Source organism: Sebastes umbrosus, chromosome 20 (genome assembly GCF_015220745.1).
Source record: "Sebastes umbrosus isolate fSebUmb1 chromosome 20, fSebUmb1.pri, whole genome shotgun sequence".
Classification (NCBI taxonomy): Eukaryota; Metazoa; Chordata; class Actinopteri; order Perciformes; family Sebastidae; genus Sebastes; species Sebastes umbrosus.
In genome coordinates this window covers 18,547,107-18,563,890 of record NC_051288.1, presented here as the reverse complement: position 1 = coordinate 18,563,890, position 16,784 = coordinate 18,547,107, and the positions used below count along the sequence as shown (strand labels likewise).

At 39.9% G+C, this 16,784-nt stretch overlaps 1 protein-coding gene across 7 annotated transcripts in view; it reads left to right on the top strand.

The window, feature by feature from the left end:
• Positions 1-16,784, top strand: part of LOC119479988 (C-terminal-binding protein 2) — a 61,596-nt gene that overhangs the window by 42,528 nt on the left and 2,284 nt on the right. For 3 of the 7 annotated variants that reach the window (XM_037756039.1, XM_037756038.1, XM_037756035.1), the window contains exons 3-8: positions 1,890-2,034; positions 4,529-4,735; positions 8,293-8,507; positions 11,064-11,194; positions 13,585-13,712; positions 14,191-14,308. In XM_037756039.1, the coding sequence (XP_037611967.1) occupies positions 1,890-2,034; positions 4,529-4,735; positions 8,293-8,507; positions 11,064-11,194; positions 13,585-13,712; positions 14,191-14,308 (944 nt within the window). Of the gene's footprint in view, positions 1-1,889; positions 2,035-4,528; positions 4,736-8,292; positions 8,508-11,063; positions 11,195-13,584; positions 13,713-14,190; positions 14,309-14,763; positions 14,839-15,175; positions 15,236-16,784 lie in introns of all 7 variants that reach the window. The other 4 variants (XM_037756040.1, XM_037756036.1, XR_005204792.1 and 1 more) reach the window with 3 other exon arrangements.

The window sequence follows — 16,784 nt, the reverse complement described above, 5'->3', positions numbered from 1 at the left end:
AAAAAAGATGTTTCCTATCTGTGATGCAACTAGGGCTGTCAAAGTTAACGTGATAATAACGCGTTAACGCAAATTAGTTTTAAAGCCACTAATTTCTGTAATGCATTAACGCAACTTGCATAGCGGGCTCAGTTTTAAAGCTAGAGAAGATACAGGCATCATATTAAACTAGAAAAACATAAGAAATCCATCGGTATCAACCATGTCATACTAGCTTGTCATGAAGGAGGTTAAATAACGCTCCAAACTTACACAAAATTTTGGCGAGGAAAAACTGGCATGGCCATTTTCAAAGGGGTCCTCTGACCTCTGACCTCAACATATATGAATGACAATGGGTTCTATGGGTACCCACGAGTCTCCCCTTTACAGACATGCCCACTTTATGATAATCACATGCAGTTTGGGGCAAGTCATAGTAAAGTCAGCACACTGACACACTGACAGCTGTTGTTGCCTGTTGGGCTGCAGTTTGCCATGTTATGATTTGAGCATATTTTTATGCTAAATGCAGAACCTGTGAGGGTTTCTGGACAATATTTGTCATTGTTTTGTGTTGTTAATTGATTTCCAATAATAAATAAGTGAATAAATTAGCATAAAACAAGCATATTTGCTCACTACCATGTTGATAAGAGATTTAAATACCTGACAAATCTCTCTTTAAGATTCATTTTGAACAGATAAAAAAATGTGAGATAAATTAAATAAAATATTTTTAATCAATTGACAGCCCTAAATGCAATACAGATATTTGTTTCTTAACAAAATGTAACGTGAAATTATTACATTTTAAGAGTTTAAGCATATTTTGATGGTTATTGGGATAATATCACCATTTGCAATTATTTTGGCCAGAATAATCGTGATCTCATCTCATGCCTAGTGACATCAAAAACTATTCCATCTGGATTTAATTTAAGATGAATGGAGTAGTCCATGCTATTTCTGCCTAAACAGATATGAGTTCAGATTAAAAAAAAGATTCATTTGCTGTTTCTCATTTCGGGGACATTTTAGGGTTGCTGACATTATTGGGGGAGTATTGAGATTTCTTGGAGAAACACTTTCTATTCTCACTTTGCCAACTTATACTTGTAATACAACTCAAGTCAAGTTGAATTGATTCATACAGCCCATAATTGCAGGTTTGTCTCAGAGGGTTATATATCACAGACCCTCTCAATTAAGGGGAAAAAAAGAGAGAAAAAATTGGCAACAGAGAAGGAACCACAGCAATGCTATGGAGCTGTATGATCTTACGTTTAATCTTACCCAAGTTGTTTTTTTCTTTCTTTATTTCTGTGGGTAGTGAAGACATTTTATTGCCAGATGTAAATGGGTCAAAAGGTCATTTGAGTGAGGTCATATTTTAACCACATGCTGTCACCTCTTAAGGTTTATCCTGCGATCAGCAGCTGACTTGACCTCTCTGTCCAGACAATTGCCCAGATCCTTTGTCCATAAACCCCCTCGGGGTCTGAGTGTAATTGCGATGACCATGCGGAACCGCATCCCCTCCGAGACAATATAATGACTTGTTCCACTTCAGCGCAGGTCTGTAAAAGGACAGTGTGTCAGTGCTGCTGGTGACCATGTGACGTCTGTAGATCCCCTCGCTGTGAAATCTTAAACGTTCTCTTGAATGTCCGGAGTCATGGCGGACGTGATTTTCATGGCTCATCTGGAAGGAATGTGATCTTGTGATTGTCATGAGTTCTTATGAACTCAAATGGACTAATAGCCATGTTGCATGCACGGGTTGCATGAATGAACGAACGAAATGATCCAACAAAATGAAGGCAGATTAATAAATACAATATTGTCATTGGAAAAAAAAAAAAATTGCATTTCATTCAGTGAAATTTTGTGAATGTGTGTGTCTGCAGGTGCTCAATGAAGCAGTGGGTGCCATGATGTACCACACCATCACCCTGACCAGAGAGGATCTGGAAAAGTTCAAAGCCCTACGCATCATCATCCGCATCGGCAGCGGCTACGACAACATCGACATCAAGGCTGCTGGAGAGCTGGGTACGAACTCTCTGCAATCACTGCTAAAACATAACCAGTATCAAGTCATATCCAGTAATTAGGGCTATCAATCGATTAAAATATTTAATCGCAAATTATCGCAAATTAATCACAATTTTTTTTTTATCTGTTTAAAATTGTGGCTTAAAGGTAAATTTGTCAAGTATTTAATAATCTTATCAACATGGGAGTGGGCACATATGCTTACTTATGCAAATATATGTATTTATTTATTATTGGAAATCAATTAACAACACAAAACAATGACAAATACTGTCCAGAAACCCTCACAGGTACTGCATTTAGCATAAAAAATATGCTCAAATCATAACATGGCAAACTGCAGCCCAACAGGCAACAACAGCTGTCAGTGTGTCAGTGTGCTGACTTGACTATGACTTGCCCTAAAACTGCATATGATTATCATAAAGTGGGCATGTCTGTAAAGGGGAGACTCGTGGGTACCCATAGAACCCATTTTCATTCACATATCTTGAGGTCAGAGGTCAAGAGACCCCGTCGAAAATGGCCATGACAGTTTTTCCTCGCCAAAATTGAGCACAAGTTTGGAGTGTTATTTAACCTCTTTTGCGACAAGCTAGTATGGCACGGTTAGTACCAATGGATTCTCTAGGTTTTTCTAGTTTCATATGATGCCAGTATCTTCACTCTAGCTTTAAAACTGATTTTGCGTTAACGTGTTATGATCGCGTTAACTTTGACAGCCCTACCAGTAATGCATAGTGTTTAGTGCTGTATGTATCCCAGAATAGATATGGTGTATGATGCACTTAAGGATACTATTTGTATTGTGTCTACTAGTGTTGTAAATGTATTGTTATGTTCCAGTGATTTCTTCATAGTGAGTTTTATGTCTGCTTATCCGCTTGTTTGATCGTTTGTTTGTTCATTAATTACATATGATACCTCGGGCGCCAGTTATCAGATTAATGTGAATCTGGAGGGGACGTTTCATCACACCACTGCAATGTGGTATGTCGAAACTTGTAGTGATTAGCCAAAGGGAGTGCTGTATTTAGAGGTCAAAACAAGATCACACAGTTGATATGGAGTTTGCCTAAAGGAGGACTGCTTCGGACAGCATGTTTACTGTTTCCTAGGTTTTTTTGGGGTTTTTTTTTTTGCTGTTCAGTGCCGTATCAAAGGCTGAATTAAAGAGTCAGATGAATGGTGGACATCCCACTGTGAGCCAGAATGTTCAAAGAGACAGAAAAGGGAGAGAGAGGAGAGTTCAGTCTTCTCTCTGAACCACCACCCAGGCTTATATCAGCAGGCTGGTGGCTCAAACAGCCCTTACAGTTGACAAAGCTGCCATTTTCCTGCCAATACGAGATACTGTGTCTAACCGCCACCCACTCACCGAAGGCGCTCTGCCTCGCAACGCAGGAGTCAAAAGCTATCGTGCCTGGAGAAGGCGGCGCTGATATGGCGGCTGTTCTCGGGGAGAAGAAAAGGGGCCATTGATTGAGCGGGCTCTGGCTATTTTTTGCTGTCCAGAGAACGGCTGTGCTGTTACTCTGAGATACAGAGTGGGATGAGGACATTAGAGGAGAGCGAGGGCAGGCAGAAGTGCTTAAGTGGCGATAATGGAAATCTTTGTGTTGTCGGAGGGTAGGCAAGGTAATACCACAAGGTCAGAGGTTTGAATACTCTGAAGGTAACGAAATTAAGAGCATTCGACTGGAGGAGATCTTGACAGAAAGTGACTAAAACTTGCTTTATTATGCATGTGCACATGAGTTTAAATAGAATAGGGGCTTGAAAATGATTCAATATATCTCATCTTGACTTTTAGTGGGATCATATTATCATATCATGTTATTGTTTTGCAAAATTCTGTTGCCTAAGTTACTCATTTCGAGGCAAAATGTAATTAAAAATAACCAAATTAATTATTTATAGTTTTTGTTTCATGCGTGTTGCAACGTTTGCCTTTTCCAGTGCAACACAGTTCATTACATTGAACATCAATTTAGTGATTTTCATTTTGCATACATTTGCCATGTGGTGATACATCTTGGTCAAGGATGCACAATATAGATTTCCGCCGTTACCGATAATTACCTGCTTCTCATGACTGATAAGTAAACTTATGATTTCACATTTTTGCATTTAAGATAAGAAGTTCATAACCTGTAGTTTAATATGCAAACCTGAGGGTAAGATGTAGTGAGCAAAGTTAGATGATTTAATATTCAATAGCCCCGACCTAACCAAAAACAAAAACAACAACTGGTCTGGGAGTTTTCCATGTTTTCATTTTGCGTATTTAATTCTTTCAGTTTGTTTTCAGTTCAATAAAGTAAATTATAACCTTTTTGGTCACCTGAAAATGTCTTATTCAGCGTTCGGTTGCACTTAGCTCCACCCCCCTGTGTCAAACCGTGTCTTACTGGCCTACATTTACTCATATCTATTGGATAAATATTGTTATTAGAATTATGATATTGATTTTCTTTCTTTCTTTCTTTAGGCATCGCTGTGTGCAACATTCCCTCGGCAGCTGTGGAGGAGACGGCAGACTCCACCCTGTGCCACATCCTCAACCTTTACCGGCGGAACACCTGGCTGTACCAGGCTCTCCGGGAGGGCACGCGGGTCCAGAGCGTGGAGCAGATCCGCGAGGTGGCGTCCGGCGCCGCCCGCATCCGTGGCGAAACCCTCGGCCTCATCGGCTTCGGTTAGTATCATTTTATTCTGTAGTTTTAGCTCTTCTTTTTCTGTTTTTCTTTCACTCCCTTTCCTCGCCCTCCGCTCTGTGTTTTCATATCCTCTCACCGCTCAGCGTGCCTTCTGTTTTCCTGCCCTGATAAGGTTATTTTTTCTCCCTCTGCCCGTCCCACAGATTATCTCAAGGTTGTCTGTTTCGCCTCCCTCCGGGCTGGCTTCCTTTTCTCCGCCACACTGTTCTCTCATCCCCACCGCTCTAATGCTCACCATTATATCTCCATTATTCTCTCTTCTTCTGCGTTTGACTCTTCTCCTCTGTTGCTGCGGTCCCTCGACACGTTGCCCTGCCATAATCAGGCCCCTCATGGTAGACTGTGTGCTTGTTACAGTGTGTTTTCCCTCCCTGCACCTGTTTTAATGCCGATTGTGTGTGTTGCATCACTCTACCCTGTCTCAACATTAGTGGGCCGACAGATGCTTTGTCTTCTCAAAAGCCTTTTCCAGAGTGCCACCTTATCTCTGTGTCCACATACACTCCCCACACACACAAACACACAACCTCCTCCTCCCCTCCCCTACAGGCCCCAGACAGCCTCCTAGACTCACGGTGCCCAAACAGCAAGTCCTGGCAGGGAGAATACCTCCCCCCCAAATCTATCTTGTTCTCACCCAATCCTCCCACCTCCAGCCTCCTCTCCCGGTCTTTCTGGCTCAAGCCGTCTCCAAAACAATGTCCATTGTCAGCGGGAGGTTGGGGAGAGCGAAGGCCTCCTGGTGTTTGCTTGTAGGACTCGCGCACATACAGCCAGCTGCACAACTCTGCAGGCTGCAAACACACCAAATGGAAAAGAACCTCTGGCTCTGGGGCGACAACAGACTCAGGAGTACTTCAAGTACTCGCCACGCCAACGCTTTAGGCCTTTACACTCTTAAAATAAGTGTCGGGCTGCTTAAGAGTTCATTTATATGTAATAACAACACTCCCTGGATTGGTTTTATCAATGAGATTACCTCTCAGAAATAAGTATGATGAATTCATAAAATATGACGACCGACATTCGATGCTTCATTTGAAAACCTCAATAGAAGCTTCAAATGTAAAAAAATACATTCGATACAGCCCTAATTAAAAACCTTTCTGTAGCTTTCAACTGCATCTCATGTACTTCTTCAGTGGATGAAGTTTGATCGCACGTTCTTTTTTAGGTATTTGTTATTTAAGTTTTGCTCTTATATAATGTATAACACATTCATTTGAACATCAGTTTGATGATCTGATATGCTGTTTTTGCATTTGCCATATCATGACATATACTGATAATGGAAATTATCTTACTTAATTTCATGTTACTGATTTCAACCCTATCTCCAAGCTCTAGTTGGTGCATAATTAGGAACTTCACCGACATAATCTGTTCATGAGAAATCCACAGCAACAGCACACCAAGCAACCATTTTTTGACTGCCAGCTGCACACATTTACTCTGAGTGGGCTGTTTCGCAAATGCGGCATTCTTTCCTTCATGTTGGCCTTGACCACCGCCACATCTGCTGCATCGCCACCGGGTGGGACAGAATTGATTACACAAATCTTTGTGTTGAGGCCTCATATTTTTGAGTGCAGAGTGTCGTCTTTGACTGGGGATAAATGAGCAACACAAAAAGCAAAAGTCTGCCACCGTGAGTTGTGGTGACAGACCCTATTGTGACGGTATTTTCTCTCTTTTAGTGGCATTGATCAGTGTGGGAAGGTAGGGAGAGCGATGGTTAGAAATACAAAAAGGAGACATATTGTTTTTGATTCTCCGTTATCTCCACATGAAAGGAAAAATCCACACAAAAACACCAATAGTTTTCTTATAGTTTCTAGTGCTGCAGAGCAGAATTGAGAATTAGAGATATTTGCAGATACAGAAAAACAACCGTTATTGTGAATCCCTCAAAATCAAAGGGATGCCGTTTCCCTCTAAATCCCCCACTTTGCACCAATTTTCCAACAATCACACGGGCAGAAAATCATTGTAGGAGAAGCCGAGGTGCCAATTCCAACACACTCCTCCCCCCCACCACCAGCCTCAGTAAATCAGATTGTACTGCAGCCTCAAGACGACCTGGTCTATTTCTAACTAACTGAAAAACTCATTCCCGTGCTGCTGCTGCTGCTGCTGCTGTCTGTATCGCTCTTTCAATCTGCACTTACAACGAGCAGCTGAATGCAACAAGTTCATGCTCGTGCTCTTAATGTTGTCTAAAGATATTCTGGGAAATATAAGGAATAAAGTAACTGAAGCAGAAATACACAATTGAGGAAAAGTGGATACACCAAAAAGGATTTAGCTCTACAGTAATCAAAAAGTTGATGGAAAAGAATGATCTGATTGCTTAAGTATTATAGGGAGTCTTTATGCTGCTGTCTCTTATTGGCTGAGATTGAAAGAGAAACAAGACTCGGTCAAAACCGAGTATATGTCTGGACTGTGTACAGTCAGTCTGTGAACAGGCTCATTTGCATAAGGGACTGTTCTCCACCTTTTCATTTTGAAAGAGCAACGGCCAATGAGGAAACCCCAACGCTCGGCCGACCAATCGTGTAACTTCATCACTCAGTCAGTAACAGGCTTTTGCGTTTGTAGGGCTGGACCTCCGCTGTCCAGCCAAAAAAAGACAAGACTGAATCTCCTCGACTTTGGAGCCCTCAGAGAGAGCACTTTGAGAGTGAAAAGGACCTTATCGATCCTTTTCACCAGCAACAACATCCAACTCTCCATCACCCTCCTGCAGCTGCTGCTGAACAGCATCTCCTACAACAGACTCACATCCTACACAACAAATGGCTGTGAGAGACCGAGGGAAGAGGCTTATATTCTGATTCACCGTCTCACAGCTTCAATTAGAAAAGCAGTTGCCTCACATTGTCCTCCTCCTGTGAAATTATTTCTCCATCATGACTCCACCACTTATCGCTCATTATTAATCATTTTCTTTCTAACAACAACAAATCTCTTATAGACATAAATAATGACCGCTTCACTTCCTAAGAGACCGAAAATACTTAAAAAATGGATAGCTTTATTGGTTAGATTTTATGTTTGCGTTTATTTTATGGTGTCTTAAATTTATTTTATATTACTCTCTTTCATGATCATTATGTATTCAAGAGGAATGATGTTTAGTGCATTTAGTAGTATTTATTATGATGCGTTTACAGCCCTTTACCTCCTGTTTAGTACCAAATATTGATCATTTTAAGTCACTTTACTGGATCAGTGAGTCTCAGGACTTGGTAACAATTTGGCTACAGATCCCCAAAGATTTGACAAGAACAGACAATATCTTTATGTAGATATACATGTATATATGTATATAGATGTATTGCCTCAAAAACACCGGACTGACCAGGAATTATCTTACTTTTGAACTTGAATTTTATTGGTTTATTTACCAGGAACATTCACATATATAACATCAACTACACACCTAAAATGTCAATGTAATATAAATACCTCTCTGCTGCTGTGTTTGACTGCACATAAATAAACAGATTTAATTTCTCTGTGCGTCCCCCAGGTCGTTCGGGCCAGGCAGTGGCGGTGCGGGCCAAAGTTTTCGGCTTCAACGTCATCTTCTACGACCCCTACCTGCAGGACGGCCTGGAGCGCTCGCTGGGCGTCCAGCGCGTCTACACCCTGCAGGACCTGCTCTACCAGAGCGACTGCGTCTCCCTGCACTGCAACCTGAACGAACACAACCACCACCTCATCAACGACTTCACCATCAAACAGGTACATTTGCAAAAGAAAACGCGCGCATACGCAACGCATACGCAACGCAGACGTGTCACCCAGACAGAGCCGAAACATCCCGTTGAACAGCTGTGACCTGACCTGGGCTTAACGCGCTGCTATCTAGCAGGTAGACAAGCAGAGCTGCTGGTGTATTATTACTCTGTCAGCCTGGAGGCTGTCCTAAAGAGCATTATAGTCGGGAGAAAGGAAAAAAAGAAGAAGAGAGGAAGCGGCAGCAGCCTTCCTGCCTGCACATTCCCTGCTCTTTATCTTAAGCTCCACCAAAGCTGGACACAAATTCATTCCTTTGCTCTGTCAAATGCAATTAGCGCCAGCCCACGGCTACAGCAAATATATCGACTAGGCTGCGCAGCAGGGGGGCTGAGAGCACTGCGAGGGGAAAGTGCTGTTCTCTGAGTCAATAACTGCACTCCGAGGCGCCGCCTGGGGTGACACCTGCAGGGAAGCCGGGGAACTACACGGGCTGGTAGAAGCATCTCCCTTCTGTCGATTTCTCCCCATGATGCCACTCACTGATTTCTCTTTGTCTTTAGTGTGGCCTTCGTTCTGCGATTTGTGAGTTACAGTATGCGAGGAGACAAACACAAGTGGGTGTAGGGTAATAGCCTAACCTAGTTAACTCTGTGTCTTTTCCAAAGCTTAATATTCTCAGCTGCCTCTTAAGTGCTGCAATGAAAGAACACTTTCCTCTCTTTCCTCACCAAAAATCTTGGCAGTCGCTCTCAAGCTTCTAAAGTGGAAACGTGTGTGCGCATGTTTGTGTGTTTCTGTGTGTGTCAAAACCACCAAGGCCTAATAAAAGACTGCCTGCCAGCGTAAAGGCTTTTCATGCCCCTGGATTTCAGCTTTTGTCAAGATTAAGGGATTACTTTCTTCTGAGCATATTCATTTTATTTTTTTTTTTCTTCCTCCCTCTTACACTTTTTGTTGTGCCTTTTTTTTTTTTTTTTTTTTTTTTTTACCACAAGCAGCAAGGGGTGGTGGCGCTGCCTCATCTTTCAGCTCACCCCTCATCCTTCATTTCATCTCTCGGTTTTGGATAAAGACTGTTCTTTATCCCACATCTGACAGTATTTTTCCCAGGTGCTGTCTGTCTCCTAGATCTTTCAGGTGTCAGGCACAACAAAGGTGTCACAGATTTTTTTCTTCTTCTCGATTTCTGTCCTGTGTAATATGTTTTAAGATCCTCAAATGCAGACATCCAAATCCAGATTGATGTGCTGCGTTAGATCAAACAGATTAAATTGACTGTCAGGCTGACAGACACACATAAAACACCCACTTCTGGTCATTTGTCTGTAAATAACTGGTTGTATCTCTGGTTTTATGGTGTTCTGTGTTCGGGTTGTCTGTCTGTACATACGTCTGTCTGTCCGACTGTCGCGATATCTCAGGAACGCATGGAGGGAATGCATTCAAATTTGGCACAAACGTCCACTTGGACTCAATGATGAATTGATTAGAATTTGGTGGTCGAAGGTCAAAGTCACTGTGACTTCGTCCCTCCCATTCTTGTGTACGTGATACCTCAGGAACGCTTGGAGAGAATTTCTTTAACGTCCAAAACAAAGGTCAAAGGTCAAGGTCACTGTGACCTCACAAAATACGTTTTTTGCCATAACTCAAGAATTCATATGCTAGTTATGACTATTTCACACAAATATCTGATAGGATAAAATTTTAATTTGATGATATTTTGAACAGACATCGATGTAAACTGCAACTAATTCTAGTTTATTATTTTTTATGGTATACTGTAATATAAGGAAATAGGTAACGCCTGCACACTACTCCATACCACACATTTTTTTTTATTAATGCTGTACTATAACTGTTTTTTTTATGACTTTTTAAACTATACTTTGACTATTTTGTAATAGTATACCATTAAAAATTATAAAAAAGTCATAGTATAGTTTGCTATAAAAAGTCCTAGTATAGTATTTCATAAAAAAAATATCAATAAAAAGTCATAGTATGATATGTAATAAAAAATGTCATAAAAGTCATTGTATAGTATGCCATTAAAAAATCATGAAAAATGTATAGTTAGTATACCATAAAGAATATCATAAAAAGTTATAGTATAGTTAAAGGTGAAAAATGTAAAATTACAAAAGTCATAGTGTAGTTTACCATATAAAATGTCATAAAAAAAGTCATATAGTATGCTATAAAAAGTGTTTAAAAAAATGTCTTCATAGTATAGTATAGTCATAAAAAATGTCATAAAAGAGTCATAGTATAGTATGCCATTAAAACATAATGAAAAAATATATAGTATATTATACCATAAAGAATATCATAAAAAGTTATAGTATAGTTAAACATGAAAAATATAAAATTACAAAAGTCACAGTATAGTATACCATATAAAATGTCATAAAAAAGTCATATAGTATGTCATAAATAATATAAAAAGACATGGGCGTAAACTGCAACTTGTCTGGTTGGTCGGAGCGATACAGTTGTGAGGCGGTAATTGTATTTCTGTGTTGATTTGATCGTATTTCTGTGTCTTTTGCCTCACAGATGCGTCAAGGTGCGTTCCTGGTCAACACCGCGCGGGGAGGCCTGGTGGATGAGAAGGCGCTGGCCCAGGCGTTGAAGGAGGGCAGGATACGTGGAGCCGCCTTGGACGTTCATGAGACGGAGCCCTTCACGTGAGTGTACAAGCACACACAGAAATCCCTCTCAAGGGCAGACAGATGAATGGTTCACTTAGAAAGACAAGGAAATAGATGGGTCTGCAGGACGGCGGAGAAAGCAACAAATTACACACAGTCAAAGAGACAGAGAACCTTAAACAGCTGAAGTGAGAGACAGTCAGACAGAAACAATGGCAGACATATGACAAGTTAAAGACACCTCATACTCTCCTAAAAGCCTCCTTCAGGGCCTTTAAGGTAATGGAATTCAGGAGATGGAGAGAGCTCCCTTTTATTCCCGTCAGAGGAAACTAAATACAGCTAAAGGTGCAGGTGGATGGTTGAGTGTGGAGAGGTGCAACAAAGAGTCCTCTCCTTCTTTAGACGTCAAAGCCTAAGTTTTCCAAATGGGAAAATGCCTCTAGGAAACAGTTTAGTTCATCATTTCTTTAAATTAGGAACGTCAAAATTAATGCAATAAAACAATAAATGCAAGCTTAGAAGTCGGAGCTACAGTCTCAGTTTCTATTTCCACTCCTGCTCTCACCAGAGGGCAAACCGCTTGACACACCTCCCAGTTTTCCACCTTTCTAAGAACCATGTTCCCCATCTCAGGGGGTGACTGGTGTTGATGTGTTGTTCACGCATCAGGGGCAGTTAGGGAGTTTGGAGGCTGCTTGTTTCTGGCCGGCTGCTCAGCTGAAGACCGAAACTCGGCCCGATGAAGCTGGAACTCATGCTCCGCTGACCCAATATGTCAACAGGGGAGTGTTTCATAACTTTGGCCCTCCGTCCCACGCGAAACGACACTGATTCAGGGCGCCGCTGAGGCGTTACACAACATACACACACACACACACATACACACAACCAGGCGAGGTGTTACAAGGATAGAGGAAGAGGAGGGGAGGGAGTTGGAGCTGATCTGTTTTTCCGTGCCACATGAGAGGACAGGGATGAGGGGAAGGAAATTTTGGAGAACATTGTGGCATGTGTGAATAACAGGGTTTGACATTTACTCCCGTTGGCCATGTTTCTAGATAATTATCGTACAAATTGTACACAAACATTTCACTTTTTTTTTTTAAGAAAAACTGAATGGGAATTAGTCACAATATGAAAAGAGTTGATGCATATGAATGGGCTTTCTGATTGCCCCAATAATGAATAACATATTTCATACTCTCACACAAAGCTAAAAACAAAGAAGTGCCCACGGCAATATTTTAATGCAGCAACTTGCAGTAGCCGTGCAAGTAGTGATAGCAGATGTGATGAGGCTCAGTGGACAGATAATATCTACATTTCAGAATATGCACTGTCACTGTTCAGCTGTCGGCTGCAAAATATAACTCTACTAAACCGCTGTTATTTATGTGACAAAAACACTCTTTGACACTTGCCATTTCCCACAAGATCCCCTCCAGACATGTTATGAAACATAAAAATTTAAATGCTTTGAATTAGAGCTCAGTCAGTTGATTCAAATATTTAATGATTCATGATTAATCGTGATTAATCGCACATTTTGTATCTGTTCAAAGTGTACCTTAAAGGGAGATTTGTCAAGTATTTAATACTTTTATCAACATGGTAGTGGGCAAATATGCTTGCTTTATGCAAATGTATGTATTTATATATTATTGGAAATCAATTAACAACACAAAACAATGACAGATATTGTCCAGAAACCCTCACAGGTACTGCATTTAGCATAAAGAATATGTTCAAATCATAACATGGCAAACTGAAGCCCAACAGGCAACCAAAGCTGTCAGTGTGTCAGTGTGCTGACTTGATTATGACTTGCTCCAAACTGCATGTGATTATCATAAAGTGGGCATGTCAGTAAAGGGGAGACTCGTGGGTACTCATAGAACCCATTTACATTCACATACCTTGAGGTCAGAGGTCAAGGGACGCCTTTGAAAATGGCCATGACAGTTGTTCCTCGCCAAAATGTAATATGACATGGTTGGTATAAACTCAGAAAGATTGATTGCGTTAACTCATTAAAGAAATTAGCAGCGTTAAAACAAATTTGCATTATCGTGTTAACTTTTACGGCCCTATTTTGAATAATAATTTGTGGCAGTTATGTACTACTACATATGTGTGCTGGAGGGTTCAGGTGTCAGACGGACTTCAAATGTCAAACTGTGCACATTCATCATACATGCACAGTGAAGGTCAAACATTTTAATGAAGTAACAATAAGCAAAACACATTATTGAGGGAGACTTTAACCTTTAAACCCTTTTTGTGAACACTGGAGAAAATATACTTCTCTTATTATATTCATCATGATTCACAAAGAAAAAAACAACACAGCTTTGCTCCAGTCTACTTTATTATGTGTCATTTCCTCCCCTTATCTTGCCCCTCTGTGTGTGTTTGTGTTGTAGTTTTTCTCAGGGCCCACTGAAAGACGCTCCAAACCTGATCTGCACACCACACACAGCCTGGTACAGCGAGCAGGCCTCTCTGGAGATGAGGGAGGCAGCCGCCACCGAGATCCGAAGAGCCATCACCGGTAAAAAAAAACAAATTTAAAATCTGTTCTTGTCACAGCTCATTCTAACATCTGACAAACACAACATTAAAATCCTTCTCCCGACCATCCACCGCTTCACATTCAGGCTCAGCCTACTATGTGACCTGTTGCACGTCTTTCTTTCCCAGATGTCACATTTCCACTTCAATAGGCCCCGGGCAGCCTTTATTAAATCTGGACCTCTTAATAGATGTCATCATTAGCTCCCTGACGCAGAACAGAGCAGAGCGGCGCCCGGGGGCTGGCCTACCAGAAAACATCCAGATTGTTAAATGATCTTAATTTGCATTTGTGTATCCAAGCCTGATATGTTTGTCAGTCTGAACTCATTAACACTTTGCCGTCGTCTGGTCACTCAGCCCACTGTAAGAAGTTATGGCCTGTTAGAGTGTGTGATTTATGCCAGTGTGCCTCACTGCTTATAACTGTGTTTGTGTGTGTTTGGCTCATATGACAGGCCGTATCCCTGACAGCCTAAGAAACTGCGTCAACAAGGAGTTCTTTGTCACCACGGCACCGTGGGCAGTTATGGATCAACCGGGCGTTCACCCTGAGCTCAACGGCGCCGCCTACAGGTAGGGACTGAACATGCAGATGGCTAGCAAACGTCCCCTTTTCCCATTTCAGAAAAAAATCCCCTGCATTAGTTTAGGATTGTGTTTTAATACGTCAGAAATTAGATGTTTATCAAAGTAATTTGTACCCCTGTGGGTGCTTTTATTTTGAAAAAAACAAAGTCATAAAGGAGTTTTTATTGCTATTACCATCCCAATTATGTTCCCTTCTTGCTATGTTCATGAGGAAATCATAAAAATGTGTTGCCTTTTCCCCTATATTCACTGTTTTGAAATATATTTTCTTAAAATAGTGTAGTAAAGTTATCAATGAACTCACTACTCTGCTGTATCCTAGAGCCCTGTGTCCCTTACTAACTGTCCCCTGTAGTAGTAGTAGAAAAGGTAATTATATGCCCACCTGTGGGATCTTCTTGATCTCAGCATGTCCGCCTCCATGTGCTTCTTTCACGCAGCCAAGTGAACCAATCTCTTCCGGGCATAACAACCGGTGTCCCCCAAGACAAAATTATTGCCTAGATCAGGAGCAGGTAAATACAACCATCCGGGCCAACAGCCTCTTGTCTGGAGGTCTCGGATAAGACCCTCTCACCTGAACTCACGTGATGTGTGTCCCCCCCCTCTATAATTCCCCCCAGTACTCACCTGTTTGACTGAACGCAGAGTAGAGATGGATGGCAGCGAATGTGGGTTTTGAGTGTCCCAGTAAGCATGACATGAAGCCATTCAGATGCAGTTTCATGGATGGAGTCATGCTTCGTGGTTTCCTCCTTATGGGTTTTTTGGGCGATTACTGTTGGATTTACTGTCTCTGAACTGTATTGTCCTTTTTCCCCCCTTCTTTGGTTGAATGATGTCATTGTACAGAGTCCCTGAGGGGTCACGGAGGGATTTTTTATTTTTGAACTATTTTTGCATTCCCTCACAGTAAGTTTTGCATACTCTCTGATCCATAGAAAAAGTTACCTTGTTGGTTCTGTTTTTTATGACATACTGTACTATGAAATTTTTTCGACATATTATATAATGACTTTCTTTTATTTTTTCAACATACTGTACTATGACTTTTTTTTCTCCGACATACTATACTGTTACTTTTTTTATTACACTTTTTCGACATGCAATACTATGACTTTTTTTAACACATTTTCGACAAACTATACTATGACCCTATTCTTACACTTTTTCGACATACTATACTATAACCTTTATTCGCCATAATAAACTATAACTTTTTTTTTTTTTTTTACACTTTTTCGACATGCTATATTATGACTATTTTTTTGACATACTATACTATGACTTTTTTTCGACATGCAATACTATGACTTTTTTCGCCATAATAAACTATGACTTTTTTTTTTTTTTACACTTTTTCGACATGCTACACTATGACTTTTTCAACACTTTTTCGACATGCTATATTATGACTATTTTTTTGACATACTAAACTATGACTTTTTTCTTTTTTTCGATATGCTATACTATAACTATTTTTCGACATGCTATACTATGACTATTTTTGACATACTATACCATGACTTTTTTTTAACACTTTTTCGACATACTATGATATGACTTTTTTTTCAACATGCCATACTATGACTTTTTTTTTAACACTTTTTCGACATGCTATATAATGACTATTTTTTAGACATGCTATACTATGACTTTTTTAAACACTTTTTCGACACGCAATACTATGACTTTTTTTTTCAACATAATATACTATGATTTTTTTTTTTTTTACACTTTTTCGACAGGCTATACTACGACTTTTTTTGCACTCTTTCGACATGCTATTAATATGACTTTTTTAACACTTTTTCGGCATGCTATACTATGACTTTTTTTCCGAGATAATATACTGTGATTTATTTATTTTTTACACTTTTTCGACATATTTTACTATGACTTTTTTTTTTACACTTATTTGACAAGCTATACTATGACTTTTTTTTGCACTTTTTCGACATGCTATACTATGACTTTTTTTCGACATATATGACTTTTTCGACATGCTATATGACTATTTTTTCAACATGCAATTTTATGACTTTTTTCTCTTTTTTAACATGCAATACTATGACTTTTTTTCAACATTATATGACTTTTTCTTGGACTTTTTCGATATGCTATACTATGACTTTTTTTCGACATAATATACAATGACATTTTTTTTTTTTTTACACGTTATACTATGACTTTTTTTCGATATATTATACTATGACTCTTTTTTTACACTTTTTCGACATGCTATATTATGACGATTTTTTCAACATGCTGTACTATGAATTTTTTTGTACACTTTTTCGATATGCTTTACTATGACTTTTTTCGACATAATATACTGAGCTTTTTTTTTTTTTACACTTTTTCGACATACTATACTATGATTTTTTTTCACTTTTTCAACATGCAATACTTTGACTTTTTTTTCGACATGACTTTTTGCACTTTTTCGACATACTATACT